We start from the raw sequence: 18,395 nt of genomic DNA, 5'->3' as shown, positions 1-18,395 counted from the left end.
TTGGCCAATTTGGGGCGAGTCCACCTGTAATTTGAGGAGTTCTTTTTCCAGGGAGTTAATGTATATGGAAAAGAGGAAGGGCGCTAAGATGCAGCCCTGCCTTACTCCACTGGTGCAGGCAATGGGGTCGGTCTTATTTCCCTCTTGGTTGTACCTCACGCTTGCAGATGTATTCCAGTGTAGAGATTGAAGGATATCCACAAGGGGTTGATCCACACCTAGTTCAATCAGTAATGACCAGAGCTTTCTTCTGTTTACACGGTCGAAGGCCGCGGAAAGGTCCATAAACCCCATAAAAATGGACCCCTTCCCGGCGATGGTATATTTTGCTGCCAGAAGATACAAATTCAAACACTGGTCGTGGTGGATCTGCCCTCCCTGAAGCCATATTGGATGTCTGAGAGGATCTGATGCTCCTCTGCCCATTCTTGCAAACGGTGTAAGATGACACGCCCCAGTACTTTCGCAGTCACGTCAATGAGGAAAATAGGGCGGTAGCATTGAGGGTCATCACGGTTCCCCTTTTTATAGATCGGAACTATGGTTGCTGTTGACCATGAGCGAGGCAATCCTGCCACCACTGCCTCATTCAAAACCCTCGTTAGCAACGGGGCCCACAGATCAATTTTGCTTAGGAAGAGATCAGGAGGTATTCCATCCGGGCCGGGTGCTTTATTTTTGCTAAGCCCTACTATTCCCATTTCATCTTCTTTCATGGAAAAGTCCAGTTTTGCAGGCTGTGTTAGTCTTAGTTCGTCCCCCTGAGTTGAATATCCTGTGTGGTTATAGAGGCTCTGAAAGTGATTCTGCCATTGTTCTGGTAAAATGGTATTCGTTATTTTTGGTACTCCTTGGTCCTGGAAGCATGGGGTATTAATAACCTTCCAGAAGCCTGAAGTGTCACGCCTTTCAGCAGCGTCCCTTAAGTCCTCCCAAGCTTGAATTTGTAAGTTCTTTTTACGAGTATTCAAAGCTTTTTTGTATTCAGACCTGTTCTGTGCTATTATAAGCTTGTCCCTTGGTTTAACATGGAGGCTAAGTTTCAATTTTTTGTGCGCCTTAGTACAGAGGGAATCGAACCAGCAGGGGGTGGAAGGCACTTTGAAAGTTTTGGAGGTCTTTAGAAGGTTGTTTATGTGGCTTGCAATTTCTTCAAATGCCCTGACCACTAGGGCTCCTTCCACCCTTGGATCAAGGCATATATTTATTGCATTTAGACCCTCTGTTATGAGTTTTTTTATAAAATCTATCCCCATCAATCCTGGCCCACTTGATTCTCCTTCCTTGATCCACTGCCTTTTCTATCACGTCAGTGTTATTTGGGCATGTTTTAAAATCAAACCCTTTTATGGAGAGTATTACCGGGTTATGGTCGCTAAAGATGCTAGCGTCTATTGCAGTTTTACTGATGTTTCTTTTTAATACGGGCGAGACTAAAATATAATCGATATAAGACTGACAACCTCTACCTCTGAATGTTGGGTTGAGTTCTCCATTTTCGCCCAACTCTACTAGATCCAGAGTTTGGATCAAGTCGTGCCTTTTCGTTAGTCTCTCGAGGTCCCATCCCTCTTTTACATGAGCAAAATGCGGCCCTTTCGCAATGGAGCATCTTGACCAGTCTTTGTTATAAGGTTTTAGATTGTCACAAAGGTGACAGTTAAAATCCCCCAAAAGTATTAAACTTGGGGGGCTTGGTGTCTTATTTAGATCAAACAGTCTTTCTAAACATGAGTCCAGTTCATTGACAGCTGCACCCTTTGCCATTGTTCCAACAGCATTATACCAGTTAAGTAAAAAAAGGTTTAATCTATTGGAGCAAAACCTTACTACTTGTAAGTTATAAGAGTTCCAGTTCAGATTCAACCATGTTCCCTGGATATGTAAATTAACATAAATTACTAATCCTCCACTAGCTCTCCCTGATGATACCTTTTTGGCCGGAACAAAGAAACTTTTATATCCCTCTAAGGTATAATCATTTGGTTCTACTACCCATGTTTCCTGCAGGCATATAATTTGGAATTTATTTATGTAATTAAGCCATTCTTGCGATTCAAATTTTGCCGCTAGTCCTGCTATGTTCCAGGATACAATATGTAGGTTTTCATGAGTATCCACTCTAGGTTGTTCTGTTAGTCCTCTTAATGAGTGCACTACCTGATTTACTTCTGTAATTCGTGTATCAGTACAAGATAGTGGACTGCTATTGGTAACTAATCTACTTTGTTCAGTGGTTATCCTACTTTGTTCGGTGGTTATCCTATAGTCTGGAGGTACTATCGAGTTGCATCTTCCCCTTCTGGACTTTAGAGTCTTTTTACCACCTCTCTTGCTGTCTACCAGTCCTGTCCTATTCACAACCCCCGTTCCCATTCCTATTGTCACCCGTCCTTCTTTCCTTGTCCTTATGGGTGTGGACGGTGAATATGCCCATATATGTCAGTCGACCTCTTCAAGTGCGTTAAACCTATTGTAGTGTGCGTGCTGCATTAGAAAGGGATCATAATTTGGGGTCACATAATTTGGCACTTGGTTTGGCATTTGCCACTGAGCCGATCTATATTGCGGTTCCATTTGGTAAGTCCTATTTGTCGGGAATCTATTTCTCTGCACAGATCTTTGAGGTGCGTAGGGGTAGAAGTAAGATAAGTGTACAGGGTGAATTTGTGAGTGAGCACTGCTAGGTGCATTGCAGATAAAATTAACGGCTGCAATGTCTCTAAAATCACTGTTATTATATCCCCTGCTATAGTTTTTGTTCCTCTACCAATCCACTCCCCCCTTCTTACTGTGAGGATTTCTCCATAAATGTTGGGGGGAGTGGTCTGTGTATTTGTAACCACTGTGCACATTTATTTTTTAACTCCTCTTGTGTTTCCCTTTTGCCCTCTCTTAAGGGTGGAACTCCTGTCAACACGACTACGAAGGGCGAAGCTTCAGGGGGGAGATTAATTGTCCTGAAACGGGTTACTGTTTTGTTTTCTATGGCCTTTGCTGATGAGGTCAGATTTGTCTTGGCGTTAACTTTCGGCGTTTGATCTTTATTTCCATGTGTTGTTTGAACAGTTCCTTGACTCGGTTTATTTGATTGGGGAATTTTTTGTCTGTTGGTTTTGCCATTATTTGGTGATGTGATATCTCTGGGACCTGGATATCGCCTGGACTATGCCAACGTTCTCCTTCTAGGAGCCAACAAAGCGGAAACAGCAAGGTTCCAACGCATTCAAAATGCGGCAGCGAGAACGCTGGTTGGACTCCCACGCAGATGCTCAGCCAGAGCTACCATCCGTAAGCTCCATTGGCTGCCGGTGGAACACCGAGTTAAATTCAAGGCCTTAGTCACAATCTTTAAAATCGTCAAACAAGGAAACCCCCCTCTACTTCGTAGCCTTGTCCAACCTTACGTTCCTGGTCGTGCTTTGCGCTCTACCAATCAACTCCTTCTCACAATCCCCAGGATTCGACTCTGTCGATCTGGAGGCCGCTCCTTTAGCGTCCTTGGCCCTAAACTATGGAATGATCTCCCCTTTAGCATTCGTTCCATAGACTCCCTCCCAGCCTTCCGTAAGGCAATTAAGACTCACCTATTCCCCACTTCCTAGTCTCCTCCCCCTCCCCCCCTTTTTCCTCTGTTTGCGCGCCTGTCTCTTAGCGCCGGGACACCCCTTTGCCGGGGTAGCTGTTGCGCTTCACCAAATCTAGAAATAGAAATAGAAATTTTGTACATCTGTTATATTCGTTTGTGGTGCTCTGGGGGGGTTATTTGCAGGCGGATCAGTTGTTGGAACAGCCTTGTCTTTTATTAGTTTTGTTGTTGGGCCCCCCTCCTGTCTTGCTGTTGTTGTTGGGACGCCGTCTTGTGCTGATTGACCTTTGAGGCCAACAACCTTGTTGTTTAGCAGGGATGTTAGCCTATCGATTTTGACCATGAGAGGTTTAATTTGCGCGGTAATTGTGTGTTCTAAGTCCATTTTAAGGTCAGCCACCATGTTGGTAATCCAGCAAGGTATTCCTGGTGTGGTCGGGTTTGTGGGTGTCACCAAATTATGATTAGAGGCTTTGCCTTGGCCTTTTTTTTCTTCGCATTTTGAAACTTCCCTAGGCCCTTTATTTACCATGGTGTTTAATTTCCTCTCTTTTTTTTGTTTTTGTGAGTCCGTTCGCTCTCTCCTGGTTTCAGTGGGAGCCTGGGTGCACGGAAGATCAACAAAAGAGGAGGAAGTAATAGCTAAACTAGTGCTCGGGTCTTCTGCGGGGTCTAGGGTTACTTCAGATAGATTGATGATTGCTTCCTGTGTGTCTTGGACAATAGTCATAGGTGGTAAAGACATCCTTCTTTCCGTATTTGCAATAGCGTTAGATACCGCCCCTATTGTTTGTTTCAACATCTTGTCGATGGCCGTTAGTGTTGGTAATGGTTGCGGTGATTCAATTATAGATTTTTTACTTGATCTTAATGTAGGCATCTTTGACTTTTTAACTGGCTTCCTCATAGTATATCAGAGGAGAATGCAGTGTCCAATAGCTTAAGTTATCTGAGAACTGTAATGCACAGGCAAATACCTTATTAACTCGATGCCTTGGATGACGGTAGGGGGATGACCCAACCCAGCCTCTTCTGGCCGATGAGGGCCGTAGAGGGCCCGCCCTTTGCCCGGGCTTAGCCCCGGGCACTCCCGCGCGCTCCCGCGACGCGGTGGTGACGCGGTCTTTAAGCGCCGCCTGGCGCGATGTCAGCGTCGTTCTACCGCCGCAAGGCAGGGCGGGAAATGTAGTCTTGTGTCCCCCTCCACTCGGCTGCCGCTTCTGGATGTCGGTTGCGGCGGCGGGAGGGAGACTGAGACCTGCAGGCACCAGGGTCCGCGGGGACTGCGGGGAACAGCGTTGGCGAGATGGACTCTCGCAGGGTCAGGGATCCTTAGAGCATTGATGCCAGAGTTTCCTTCAGGGTTTGTGCAGCGTCAGCGTAAGAGTGTGTCATTGAGCGGCCCTGTAGGGAAGCGCAGCCTACAGAGTCCAACCGAGAGGGGACGCAACTGGGACCGTCCACACTGTCTTCCATTCAATAAAACAGAAAACACTGCTAAAGGTACAGATGTTTCTGAACTGAGGGAGGTGCATAAGTAGTTGGGTGGTTGTGTTAAAGGTACAGATATCCAGCCGCTCTGACAGCCCTGGGTGGGCCATGAATACTGTGGATATAATAAAGATGGGAGCAGGACAGTGTGCTTGGTATTGGTGGTGGTTGTTATACCCCGGGTGATACAGAGGAAATGGGTTGGGTGCAAGGAGTTTTTATCCGCGTGGGTGTGGAGGTAACATTGGGCATCTAAAATGATGATGACCACTTAAGTCCTGAGGGCGGCGGTGAGTGTGGTACCCGGGCACTGATGTGGGTTTAGTGTTGTGTTTTTTTAACCTCATTTACTCATGTTTTCCCTCCTTGTTGCCTGTAGGGTCCAGTCATTAAGGTGAACAGTAACCAGCGCTATGCCTCCACCGCCATCACCGAAGCCATCTTGCGGGAGATCGCCAGCCGCCTGGATGTCCCTGTGCAGGTAAAGTTTGCTGCTTCTGTGTGGTGTCCTCTTCTCAAACTCTTTTATCCTGCTGTCTCTTGCTTTCTCCTTTCCAACGTCTTAGGAAGTTTGTTGGCAAGTTAGTTGTCCCTGCACCACCTGATAGTTTAAACCCGCTTGCATGCCTCGAGGCCTTTGTTCTGAGTCTGGTGAAGCAGCTCCTGTAACTTCTTTATTTTCTGTGAATGGATTCCTCTGATATCTCTGAGAAGCGATCTGTTTCTTGGGCGGTGCTGTCTCCACTTCCTTAAGTAGCATACTTTGTTTCACCCTATCCAAGTTTGAATCGTACTTCAAGGGGTGCGTCTGCCTGAGACCTCAGCCTGGAGCACCCTGGGGTTGAAGAGGGTCTCTTCAATAAATGCCCCAGTGAGGCTTGGGCACCTGAGCCAGATCCTCCATAGTGGAGATTGATACCGTCGCAGTATGGATTCTGGGTGCCAGATCATGCCGACCAGGGATTGGGATCAAAGATCCCGAGATCATCCCGCCTAACCTTCATTTGTTAAAAACAGAGGTTAAAGGGTTAGAATGTGGGGGTTCCAGACCACAGCTGGCTCCTCCTTTGGATTCAGAACGTGCATTGGGAGATTCCGATTCCTTTTCTGATGTCACTCGGTCATGGATAAGGAAGGAAGGAAGGAGCCTGGGAATAGTAGGGTCGATAAAGGGCTTTCGGTGGTGGGATTGGTACAGATTGCTTCAGCTCCGCGTTGCTGACCAGCACATCTGGATTCAGAAGGTTCAGTCCTAGAGGCTCTCACCCAGCCTCCAGTGCTCGTGAGTAGGTAGGGAGAATTGTCTTTGCTGAAGAATTGGAGTACAGTTTTCCTTTTTCCTCTAGAACTATTATTATTTGTTTCTGAAAGGAGGTCGAATTATTCACCTCTTTTGCAATTGTCCTTGATAATTTGGACTTCGGTATCATTACATGTACCTCTTTCTCATGCGCCTCTTCCTTTCCATCTTGTGTTTTAAACTAAGGTGCATCTGCCTAGTCCAAGCCCAAAGTACTGTTAATGCTGCCACCTAGTTTCCTTTGCTGTCCACTTTACCTTCTTGTAACGTAAAATGAATAAATGAATAACCAGGGATTTATAAAGCGCAACAGATGCTCTGAAGAGTGTCGCGGCGCTGAGACTATAGGGAAAGGAATTAAACCGGATCAAAAAGCCACGACTTCATGGTTTATTAAATCTAAATTCAGACACTTCAAGACGCGACTCAAGAGGAAGCTTGTTCCAAGGAGTGGGACCGTAAAAGAGAAAGTTAGACCACCTTTCCTTGAACATTTAATCCTTGGCACCACTGCCAGAGCCATCTGAGAGGAGTGAAGCTCGCTTATGGGAGAGTAAAACTACTCTAAATTTGAGATCTTGAGGGGCTATATGATGTAAGCGTCTGAGTGAAGACAATCGCCTTCAACAGGATTCTTTCTTGAGTGTAAGTCAATGTAGAGGATGTAAATAAGGAGATATTGCAGTTTTAAGAGGTAGCTTAAGAAGTCGTGCAGCTGCATTTTGAACTACCTGGAGCCTTTTGGTCAGCTGGCCTGGCAGGCCCAGAATGAGAGCATTGGCACAATACAACCTAGAAGTGATTAAGGCCTGAACCACCGTTTTCCTAGCATGTAAGGGAATAAAATGAAAACATGTATATACTGTGCGGAGAAGCTAAAAAAATGTGTCCACCAATGCCACAACTTGGGGCTGAAAGGAAAGCTGATTGTCGAGCTTAAACCCCACATTTTTTACCACTAGTGTGGCTAAAGGGGAAGCATGCTCAGGTCAGCACTTGGAGCAATCCAAAGGAGAAGTCAGACAAAAAAAGAGGACTTGCATCTTGTCTCCATTACACGTAAGTTCATTCTGCCGCATCCAATTGAAAACTGCGCCTAGACATGATTTGATAAGGCTTAAGTTGATCTCTTTACCTTTTTTGAAGGAGACAAGCAGCTGTGTTTCATCGGTGGATGAGATCATTTTTGCTCCAAATTATTCTACAAGCTGTGCCAAAGGGGTCAATTAGATATTGAAAATTGTAGGGGTCAAGGCAGGGCTCTGCGGCAACCCCACTGCTAGGGCCTTTGTACCCGATGATAAAGGGGGAGTCCACGCCTCTTGGCCGCTTTTATCTCAGACATCTTGATATCTTGGTTCATGTCTTACATCTTATCTTTAACTGCTCTCTCCCTCAAATCAAATCCCTACCACTGATTTTCAGCAAGGCTCTTGTGTGCCGGTAGAGGCACCACATGGCTCTGAGGTGACTCTATCGCCTTGAAAATGAGAGCAGATCCACATATAAGCCCCACCCCTGTACGTGGGCATCAGTTCCTTTCTTTCCTCGCCAGGCTGTGAGCTCTCAAATTTCTTCTTCTTCCAATTCTTCAAATTTTTACCACAACAGTGTGTTAGGGGATATGTCAACAGAATTCAAATTGTGCTGGCACTGCAGGAAGCAGAGGTCAATCACAGACCCGAACATAATTTGCTCGTGGTAGTTTGCTTCAAAGTCATGAGCATAAGAAAGTCAAGAGGGACTCGACCTCAATTTACCACTTGAAGTCTGTGGAGAAATTGTAACAGTGTCAAGCTATTGATCCCCCCCCTCCTCCCCCTTCGATGTTGCCCTAATCTGACCTGGTCCCACGACTAGTCCCGGCCCGTGCTGAATTCCCTGGACCGACATTGACTCTGCAGACATTTGCATTCCTCTCTGGCACACCTTTGAGCCTCATGGAATCGCAATGTCCGACAGACAGACTTTTGCTAGTGGGTCCCCCTGATTGCGACCAACCTCCTGAGACCTGGTTTTGTGCCCGTTCTGATGCTGCTTTACAGTTCCACATGGCCTAATAGTCCACACCAGTTTATTCTGTGCCCATGCGGATACCAACTCCACCGGCGCCAGCCCAAGATTCAGATCCAACATCTGTCCCCAACAGGAAGCTGGCGTTGATCCACTCCAGCCCTGTGTCGTGCTACAAATTCCAAAGGCGTTAAAAAGAAAAAGTACATCATGTAGGCCTCTGCCTCAGTGCCAGTACTACCAGAGGCGGGATGGTCTCTTTGGATTAGATACTTAAGTGGTTCAGAAAATGCCCAATGTCCCTCATGATTCTGAGGATGACGAGGAGGAGAATTTCCTCCCTTCGCATTATACTGATGATGGACTGTATTTAAACTTAAATAATGCCAAAGGGCTGGACACAGTCCCTGAGGCTGAGATAGACTCACCGCTTGGGCACTGACAGAGTAAAGTGCTTCTGTGACGCTGGGGACAGCTGAAGCTTGGGACTTACAAACGACCACTATTGGAACATAAGGTGAATTTGCTAACGGAACCTCTCCAGCCAGGCATACTTCATCTGAAGCCGCTTTGCCATTCAATAAATCCCTTACTGCTGACACTGTGATGGTTTACTGGGCTAAGGCATGCTCTGGGCCCCGTTCAGTCAACCAATGGTGAGGCGACATAGCTCCCCCAGCTTTTTTGACTAAGCACCCTACACTTGAAAGTCTGGATGTTCAGGCATCCACAGGTAAGGTGAAGCGGACTTCTTTTCCTACAAATCCCAGGACTGGAAAGAAAATATTAGCTTTGACCAGCTTGGCCCTCAGTTCTCTCAATGCAGTGTACCTTTTGGATTGGTAGACTCCTGCTTGATGGGATATGGACAAGTTATTGCCAACAGTCTCCGAAGACCTCAGGACCTCATTGGCCCAAAAAAATACAGGAGGGTCAAGACTCAGCATAGTATGTGCTGTACTGCGCGTCGCCTTGGACTCTACAGCCTGCAGAGATAGAGCCGATATCACCAGTTTTGTGCTCGGAAGGAATGTCTGGATAAGGTTAGCCGGGTTGTCGGGAGACGTGAGTGTCCCTAATACATAAGCCCTTCCTTGGGTCCAGGTTGTTTGAAGGGAGAGCAGATTCAGGGCTAGAATGATTTAAGGAGCGTCCAGCCACAGCATGATCCTTGGGGCTACTGGCTCAAGTCAAGCAGCATCACCAGCAGTGTGCTGGCTCCCTCGCACCAGAGCGCGCACGTTGTTTGGGTCAGTGACCAAGACACAGCATGGCTTGAATCCTGTTGTTTTCTGGTCAACATCTTTCCTTGTATCCTGTCTGAGCTTAACTTTGAAGTCTTCTAACAACTGGTAACGTTGAGAGCAGAGCTCCAGATCATCTTCAGAGGGCACAGACGTCAGTGTGCAGAGGTGGTGCTTACGTCCGGTTCGTCACTTGCAAAGCTTTATGGTGTCACCCCGGGAGCCTACCCACCTATCAGTGTATGGGAATATTTCTGGGAAAATTCTGTGGATTCAGTCTGGTACCTAGGAGTATTCTAAAAGTGAGGAATCTTTAGTTCCTGTCCACTAGAAAGAGACTTACCAAAGATAGCTAAGTTGTTAATTTGTTCCCTACTATTCTGTTTATTGTTCCTCAATGGGACCCTACACAGAGGGTCATCCATCTACTGTTTGTAGAAATTCTTTGTCCTGATGATGGTCTTATGAAAAACTCCCTACAAGACCGAAACGTCGACTATTCAGTCCAATTCTGCGTGTAACCCATTGTATCAATTTTGATTTTCTTCTTTGTAGTTGAAATCATTATGTTGTCTTGTGTTTAGCAGTCTGGACTTTTCTTTAGATATATCAAAGGAAAAAATAACCTACACCTTGAATATCTAATTTATCACTTCTGTATGTACCCTATTTTATAAAAATGTTTTTTTCTTTTTTATAAAAATATATATTTTTTGTCTTGAAAACAAATAATAATCTTCAGACAATATAAAATCCTGGTTTTCGCATTTTTTTACTGTGACCATTTGTCTGAACAATTCATCACAGCTACTGACTAAGAACAGTTTTACGATTCCTGATTTTCACAACAGGTTCTAATTACGCTGATAAATAACAATAGAACAAAATCCCTTGCTGGCCTTTATTCTTATAACTCTCTCCATTAGGGCTGCTTCCACGATTCTCACTAAAGTCGTCCTGATAGCTGACATCTGCTGGATAGCCACATAGTCATTCTTGTATACTTCAACTAAACAAGCTCACAAGATGGATACTTTGTCATCGCTGAGCTGCGTGATTTTCTTGGTTGACTGGCAGTATGTCCTGCTTACAATAGGTGTTGCTTTGGGACTCATTCATAGGAGAGGAGTCTTCAGGAAGACGTGTCCATCAGAAGAAAAGGTTACCAGCTTTTTGTAACAATTCTGGTGGATACATAATCTGTGCACAGGTTGCTCTCAGCCCTTCTTGCTTAGTTAAGGATCTTGGAGGGGCTCGCGAGACCAGACTTCTGAATTCCCCGGTAAGGCTCGTCACGGTATATTCCACAATTGTACAAGAGCCCGATTGACTACAACTCAAGTCACTAGTCTCTGAGGCAGGTGACGGGTTTATCTTTCCCACAAGCCAAATGTTCTACTCCAGCCTGGAATGTGAGATGTCTCTTAAGAGGTATATTGACCCAAACACTGTCCAAAGGGTGCTGTAGCCACGTTAATGTCCAGAAGCATTACTCAGATGGGACAGACATTCGGTAATGTGGAGCTCATGACTGTCTGGATCAAGACGACGGAGTGCAGCATGTTTTTCTATGAGCCGACATCAAGCGGAGAGTGCTTGTCCAATATGTTGAGAGACTTGGGAGCCTATTTAAAGCTTCGTCTTAGATGAATTGATAAAGTACCTGAACATAAGCTAGAACATTAGTGACTACGCATATGAACAAAGAAGACTGGCTATCATATTTCCTCTTTATAAGTGTTGAGGGTGAGTTTTGGCCCCCTTTTTTATGATTGGACAAATGGGACTGAGTTAAGGAACATGAAAAAAACTTTTTCGATTGAGGAGATTATTTTCGGATTACAGAAGTCCACCCCCATTGAACATTTGAGAGGATTCTGTTTATGGAACTAGAGATGACAATAATAGTTATTAACTGACTATTCACCCAAAATCTTTTTCTAAACTGTCACTGTCCCCTGGTAGCTGTGAGTTTGATATGGGTATCTGGAAAGGTCCTGAGGAAGCTGGTCTAATCTTTTTTACTCCACCGAAACGCGCGTCGACCCTGTGCTGAGCCTCGTGCTCTGAATTTAAAATCTATCTTGTCGCAGAGGTTTCTCTTGTTACACATAACCTCTACTGTGTACATATGCTGGTTGTATGAAGGTTTGTATGATGATGTATGTGTTTGAATGGTTGTGGTATGGCTGTATTTATTGAAGTTAATCCAGAGGTGGTGGTGTTCTTTTGTATTTCTCTCAAATAAGATTTATGTACAGAAGAATGGTATTTAATGATTATGAAAACTTTCTATGAATTTTGTGTAATTTGTTTCTTATGAAGAAAACCTATATATATAAAAAGAATTAAGAACATTTAAATGATAAAAGAAATGAAGTTATGATTAAATAAAAGTCATGGAAAATTTCAATATTATGTGTCACTGTTGTAATTAATGCTTTATATACTTTGAATGAACAATGTTCTAATATAAAGAATGGATAGGCTACGAGGGAGTGTATTTAGTGCTGTACAGCATGTTTTCCTCCATTGTCTCTTCCTCCACCGTCATTTCCCATACTCTTCTCAGCATTCATTGTTGAACTTCCCTCCTCATCCTCAAGCACTCCTTCTCTTGATGCCTCCACACTGAGATGGAGATATCAAAGACGAATCAGGGGTTCACGCTCCCCTTGTCTTTCTGTAGCTCCCTCCATTCTCCAATGGTGCCTCCATCCCTCTTACCTGCATCTGACATGCCTTTGGTCTTCGTCTTCCGATTTATGACTTTTTCACTCTCCCGCCATTTGTCTCTGTCACTTTGTGACCCTTTCTTCACAGTTTTCTCTCTCTCCTTCTCATGATCTCCCCTCTCTGACACTACTGCTGTGTGTATCCTGGATCTCATTTAATTTTCTTGCACTGTCTCTTTTCATAACAATACTGCTCCTCTCTCCTACATTTTTTGTTTGCTATTTTACGTCCTTCTCGGACTCACCTACTCTCTTCCTACTTTGCAGATGCTTCTTTCTTGGTACCTGTGTTTCTCTTCCTCTCTCTTTCTCTCTATCTGCTTCACACCCGCTTCCATGCTCCTCCTGCCTCATCTCTTATTTCATATCTCTCCCACTCATTCCCAGTACTCTCCCGACTCTCACAGACACCCCTGCTCTCTCTTTCTCTCAGGAATTCATGGTGCGAAACGATGCCCCCTGCGGCACAACTATTGGGCCCATCCTGGCCTCCAAGCTGGGTCTGCGGGTCGTAGACTTGGGTTGCCCCCAGCTGGCCATGCACTCCATTCGGGAGATGTGCTGCACTTCCGGGGTACTGCAGACCACCTCACTTTTTCAGGTAAGAGGGATGCGGGGAGTGTGGCGGGATGTGCTGGCCTCTGAGTGTATACAGCCCTCGGTGGCACTACCAAGGGGTGCTCATGACTGAGGGTGAAAAAGGAGTGGAGAGTAAGTGTGGACCACTCTTCGAGCAGAGTCTGAAAACATCTGAATCGAATAGATCAGTGCTACAACTCCTCTGCACAGGAAAGTTGTGTCCATTGACTCCACAAAGCGCTGGTGCTAAACACAATAGATTAAAAGTGGAAATACATGCATACACTATTTCAAGGTGTAATTCCGTAGCTATTATCACAATATAAGTTGTCATAATGCGATTACCAGAATTGTGGTATTATAGGAATGCCTCAACCATGTCTAAATTATCAAAATAGTTTCTTAAGTTGTCTTCTTCTGCAGTCCTGCATAGACACTTAAGAGAAAATCAAAGACAAATAATGCAGTCTGAAATTAACAAGACTACGCTGGCCAGTACTTCATCCTGAAGTGAAAAAGGATAGCCAGGTAACACTGAAATTTAAACATTTTGCTAAGTTTTACACATATAGAAACTTACCTTCACAAAAATCTTTTGTCATGATAGAGAGGAATGTTGGACAGACAAGCCCCATAGGCTGCCATTATGTGTCTGTAAATGGATACCGTGCCTTTAAGGAACCCTCCAGAGACACTCGGTATCCCATGATGCACAGCCAAAGGCTAGTTACTTTCAGTTCTTTTTTCCGGCTCCTGCTAGCAGGACCCTGGAGCATTGAGCTCTACCTTTAGTGGTATATCTTCGGATTTTTGAGCTTTTTTGATAGTTTGAGTATTTTACTCTGTCTGAGGCCTTTACCTTCCTTTTGCTGTCTTTTTGGGGCAGTTCTGCCACTTTTTTCTTGTCAAAATTCCATCCTTATTTGACAAGTGCCCAGAATGTGGCAGGAAGAAGGCCAAGTCGGACTCTCACAGGGTTTGTATTCTCTGTTTTCCTTCATCTCATGTTCCTGACTCATGTCTCATCTGCAAGTCATTCTCCAGGAGGACCCTGCGTGACAGGGAGAAGATTCGTCTTCAAGGCCTGGAGAAAGGAAGACAACAGGCTGCAGGTGGGACATATGGGCATGGAGATAGCCTTTCCTCTTCCACAACCCATGCGTCGGCCTCTGGGGGGCTCCTCAGTTGAAAGAAGGCTCAGAAACCATGCCGGTCCAGGTTGACGTTGAGGGCGACGACGTCGAAACCAGGTTTGACGACTATATGCTCCCCGTCCACCCAGGGCTCTGGGTCTAAACCACGTCGAAGATCAACGTCGAGGGGAAGGACGTCGAGACCTCGGACATCACAGACAGCGTCAATCTGAGTCTAGGAGACCGCCGTCGAGGCGACACCGCCGTTCGCCATCGACGAGAAGATCGATGCCGGCAAGAGAAAAGTCGACGTCGAGAAGAAAGTCGACGTCGAGAAGAAAGTCGACGTCGAGAAGAAAGTCGACGTCGAGAAGAAAGTCGACGTCGAGAAGAAAGTCGACGTCGAGAAGAAAGTCGACGTCGAGAAGAAAGTCGACGTCCAGAAGCCATCTGAGCTAGTCATCGAGAAGCATGTCACCCTCTGTGGTCAGCATCTCCACGTCAGAGTTCAAGGTCACAACGGCATCGACGTTTGCCATCAAAGGGCACTGCTTCCAGAGCTTTCTCTTCGACGCCTGCCCGCAAGCGGAGGAGGGTGATTCATACCTCGGACTCAGAGTATTCCAGGACCTATTCTCCAACCAGGTCACCGGACCAGCTCAACCTGTGGCTCCTCGTCAGTCTCGGCTGCGACCTACTATGCTTACTCCTCATCCTCCTCCTCCACGCTCACTGACTCCTCTGCCACCACCTCCTCCACCACCGCCTCCTCCACCTCAGCCGCTTCCTCGGCCGCCGGTGGCTCCACCTGTGCCGGTGATCCCGGCGGTGGCCAGAAGGCCAAGATCTCGATCCCAGCCGAGACATCGCTCTCGCAGCCGGCACCGGTCTTCTACCAGATCTCGTCATCGTCATGAGTGGTCACGTTCCAGGTTTACTAGGGACACGGAGTCCTCTAGTGGAGGAAGATACTCGCGGACCTTGTTGGATTTCCCACCTCTGAGGGTGTCACCTGTCGATGACATTACCACGGTTCAGGAGGTTCTGATAAGGGGAGCGGCGAAACTGGGCATTGCACTGTCCGTGCCTGCCCCTACCACGTCTGTGAACTTTGAGACACTACAGCTGAAGCAAATCGCTCGTCCTCTGCTTCCTTTGGTACTCGGTTTGGAGGAACCGGCAATATCGTTGTTCCTGACGCCTGCCTCAGGGAAGTCGGCACCCTCGAGACTTCAAAACAAATACAGACCCCCGGACTCGGACCCTGCATTCCTTCGGGTGGATCCCCCTCTGGATTCAGTCATAGTGGTGGCGGCGAAGAAGCAGCACGCTACAGCCCCTTCGACCACAGTTCCACCGGACAAAGAAAGCCATAGACTTGAATCTGCGGGGAGAAAAGTCACCAGCACTGCAGCCACTTCAATGAAGGCAGCGAGCTCGACTGCCCTCTTGGGCCGGTATGACCGCTCCTTGTGGAAGTCTCTTCAACAGTTCGTGGAACTCCTGCCTTGAGACAAGCGTGAGGACTTTCAGGAGGTTCTCAATGAGGGTCTGATGGTCTCTAATCAGATCTTCAGTGCGGCTGCGGACACCTCTCTCCTGGCAGCCATGGATATTGCAATGGTGTGACTCTGCGGCGCCATTCATGGTTGCGTCTCACTTCCCTGAAACCGGAGGTCCAGCAACGGATCTCTAACCTGCCATTCTCGGGTTCCACCCGCTTTGGTTCCTATGCGGACGAAGAAATGGCTCATATGAAAGCGGAGATTGAGACCCTCAAGGCTGTTGACTTGGAGAAGCCTAAGGTACAGCGTAAGAGTTTCCGCCCCTACCAACGGCGCTACTCTTCCCAACGGTTCCAACGCAGACAGGGTCGACCGGCTGGACAGCAACAGCAGTTTCAGCGGAAGCCCTTTCAGAGACATCAGTGAGGCTGGGGCAACCAGCAGTCCACATCGGGTAACACAGCCCCCGCTGGTTCTAAGCCCCGAGGGACGACTTCCTCCTCTTCTGTTACCCACTCCGGTGGGGGGAAGCATTAAAAATTACCTGGCAGAGTGGAGAAAAATAACTTGGGACAATTGGGTGCTGAATATTGTTCGCAATGGATACTGTCTACGTTTCATCAGCCCTCCTCCATCTATTCCACCAGTTTGATCGCAATACCTGTTGCGCAAACTTCAAGTGGAGGCCGATACCCTGTTAAGGAAAAGGGCGATAGAACTGGTTCCTCCTCCTCAAAGGGGAAAAGGTCTATAATCCAGGTTCTTTCTTGTGCGCAAAAAGGACAAAAACGAATTCAGATCTATTCTCGATTTGCGAAAAGCAAACAAATGGATTTGCAGAGAAAAGTTCCAAATGCTGTCCCTGCACCACATTTATCCTCAGCTGCATCAAGGGGAGTAGCTATACGCCATAGATCTGCAAGACGCGTACTTCCATGTACCCATTGCAAAGAAGCATCGGAAGTTCCTGCGGTTCCAAGTCGGCACCAATCACTACCAATATACAGTACTTCCATTCGGCCTGAAGTCTGTGCCCAGGACTTTTTCAAAGTGCATGGCGGTGGTTGCAGCGCACCTGAGGAAGAACAAGGTGTTCATTTATCAGTACCTGGATGACTGGCTTATCAAAGCCGCCACGTTTCAGGAAGCGCAGCTACATTTCAACAGGACGGCGATTCTTTTGAACCAATTGGGTCTTCATGTCAAAGTCTGTCCCGACTCCTGTTCAGTGTCTGCAGTACCTGGGAGCCTCCATCGATACACTCAAGGCAAGCGCGTGTCCTTTGGAGGAGCGACGCTTATCCATCCTTCTGAAGGCTTGGGCTCTCATGTCCGTTCCCTCTGCGACGGTGAGGACGGTGTCCTCTCTCCTGGTTTCGATGGCTTCTTGTATCTTTCTCACTCCACATACACGCCTCCACATGAGGCCGCTGCAGGAATGTCTCGAGGATCAGTGGGACCAGAAACGAGGGAGCTGGGAGGACAGGATCAAACTTGCAACACGCTGTCCAGTCCCTGAAGTGGTGGTGTTCACCTCACAATCTCCTCAGAGGGATTCCGTTCCACAAAGAGATACCGACTCAGATCATTGTGACAGATGCGTCTCTCCACGGCTGGGGAGCACATTCAGACCACCTTCAGATACAAGGGACGTGATCCCAGACAGAGTCCACATATCACATCAACTTTCTGGAACTCCAAGCAGTTCCCTTGGCGCTGAAAACCTTCCAGCCATTGTATCGGACCAGTTCCCTGCTTGTATAGACTGACAACACAACAACAACGTATTACCTCAACAAGCAAGGGGGCTCAAGATCGCGCACACTGTCTCAGGAGGCGCAGACGATCTGGAAGTTGCTCCTGGCCCGGGGCTTGACGATCACGGCGACTTATCTGCCAGGTGTACAGAATGCTCAGGCAGACGATCACGGCAGGCTAGTTCAAGAAAATCACGAGTGCGTCTTAAACGATGAAGTGTTAAGAGACATCTTCGCAAGATGGGGCACTCCCGAAATCGATCTGTTTGCCACCGCAGAAAACAGCAAATGCCGAGACTTCGCCTCCAGGTTTTACCAACCGGGGACGCTGGGGAATGCACTGTGGATCAACTGGTCGAACAGCTTTCTCTATGCTTTTCCACCCATTCCCCTGATCCCGAAAGTGTTGATCAAGCTGTCCCAGTCCTGGGCCAGGATGATCCTCCTTGCTCCGGAATGGCCTTGTCAGTGGTGGTTCCCCGACCTCCTACATCGGTCTCTCCTGCCACATCTTTGACTTCCGTGTCGGCCGGACCTTCTCACGAAGTTCGGAGGGCAGATGGTGCATCCCAACCTCTCATCGTTGAATTTGGCAGCATGGCTCCTGAGCTAGTGCAGTATGGAAATTTAAATTTTCCTCAGAACTGCATGAAGATATTAAAAGAAGCAAAATGACCATCTACAAGGATTTCCTATGCATACAAATGGAAGAGATCCTGCATTTGGTGCACGTCTAAGGGTGCAGACCCTACATCCTGCAAGGAGGATGTCATCCTCCCATACTTACTGCATTTGGCTCAATCTGGCCTTAATTTTCATTCCATTAAGGTTCACCTCGCAGCATTAACTGCGTATAGGAAATGTCCTTCACAAACATCCTTTTTCCAAATCCCAGTCATCAAAGATTTTCTGGCAGGTTTGAAGAAGGTGTTTCCTCCCATTAGGCATCCTTCACCTCCGTGGGAGCTTAATGTTGTGCTGTCTAGACTAATGAGGGAGCCTGTTGAGCCTATTCATAAGGCTTCTTTACAGCATCTATCCCGGAAGGC

The 18,395-nt window shown here is 46.9% G+C and overlaps 1 protein-coding gene across 8 annotated transcripts in view; it reads left to right on the top strand.

The window, feature by feature from the left end:
* Window positions 1-18,395, top strand: part of DNPEP (aspartyl aminopeptidase) — a 1,185,204-nt gene that overhangs the window by 1,077,055 nt on the left and 89,754 nt on the right. For all 8 annotated transcript variants that reach the window (XM_078679177.1, XM_078679176.1, XM_078679182.1 and 5 more), the window contains 2 exons: window positions 5,460-5,561; window positions 12,806-12,973. In XM_078679177.1, the coding sequence (XP_078535303.1) occupies window positions 5,460-5,561; window positions 12,806-12,973 (270 nt within the window). The remainder of the gene's footprint in view (window positions 1-5,459; window positions 5,562-12,805; window positions 12,974-18,395) is intronic.

This window comes from Lissotriton helveticus, chromosome 3_1 (genome assembly GCF_964261635.1).
Source record: "Lissotriton helveticus chromosome 3_1, aLisHel1.1, whole genome shotgun sequence".
NCBI lineage: Eukaryota > Metazoa > Chordata > Amphibia > Caudata > Salamandridae > Lissotriton > Lissotriton helveticus.
Note: the sequence above shows the minus strand (reverse complement) of the source record. Positions and strands in the feature narration are given on the sequence as shown.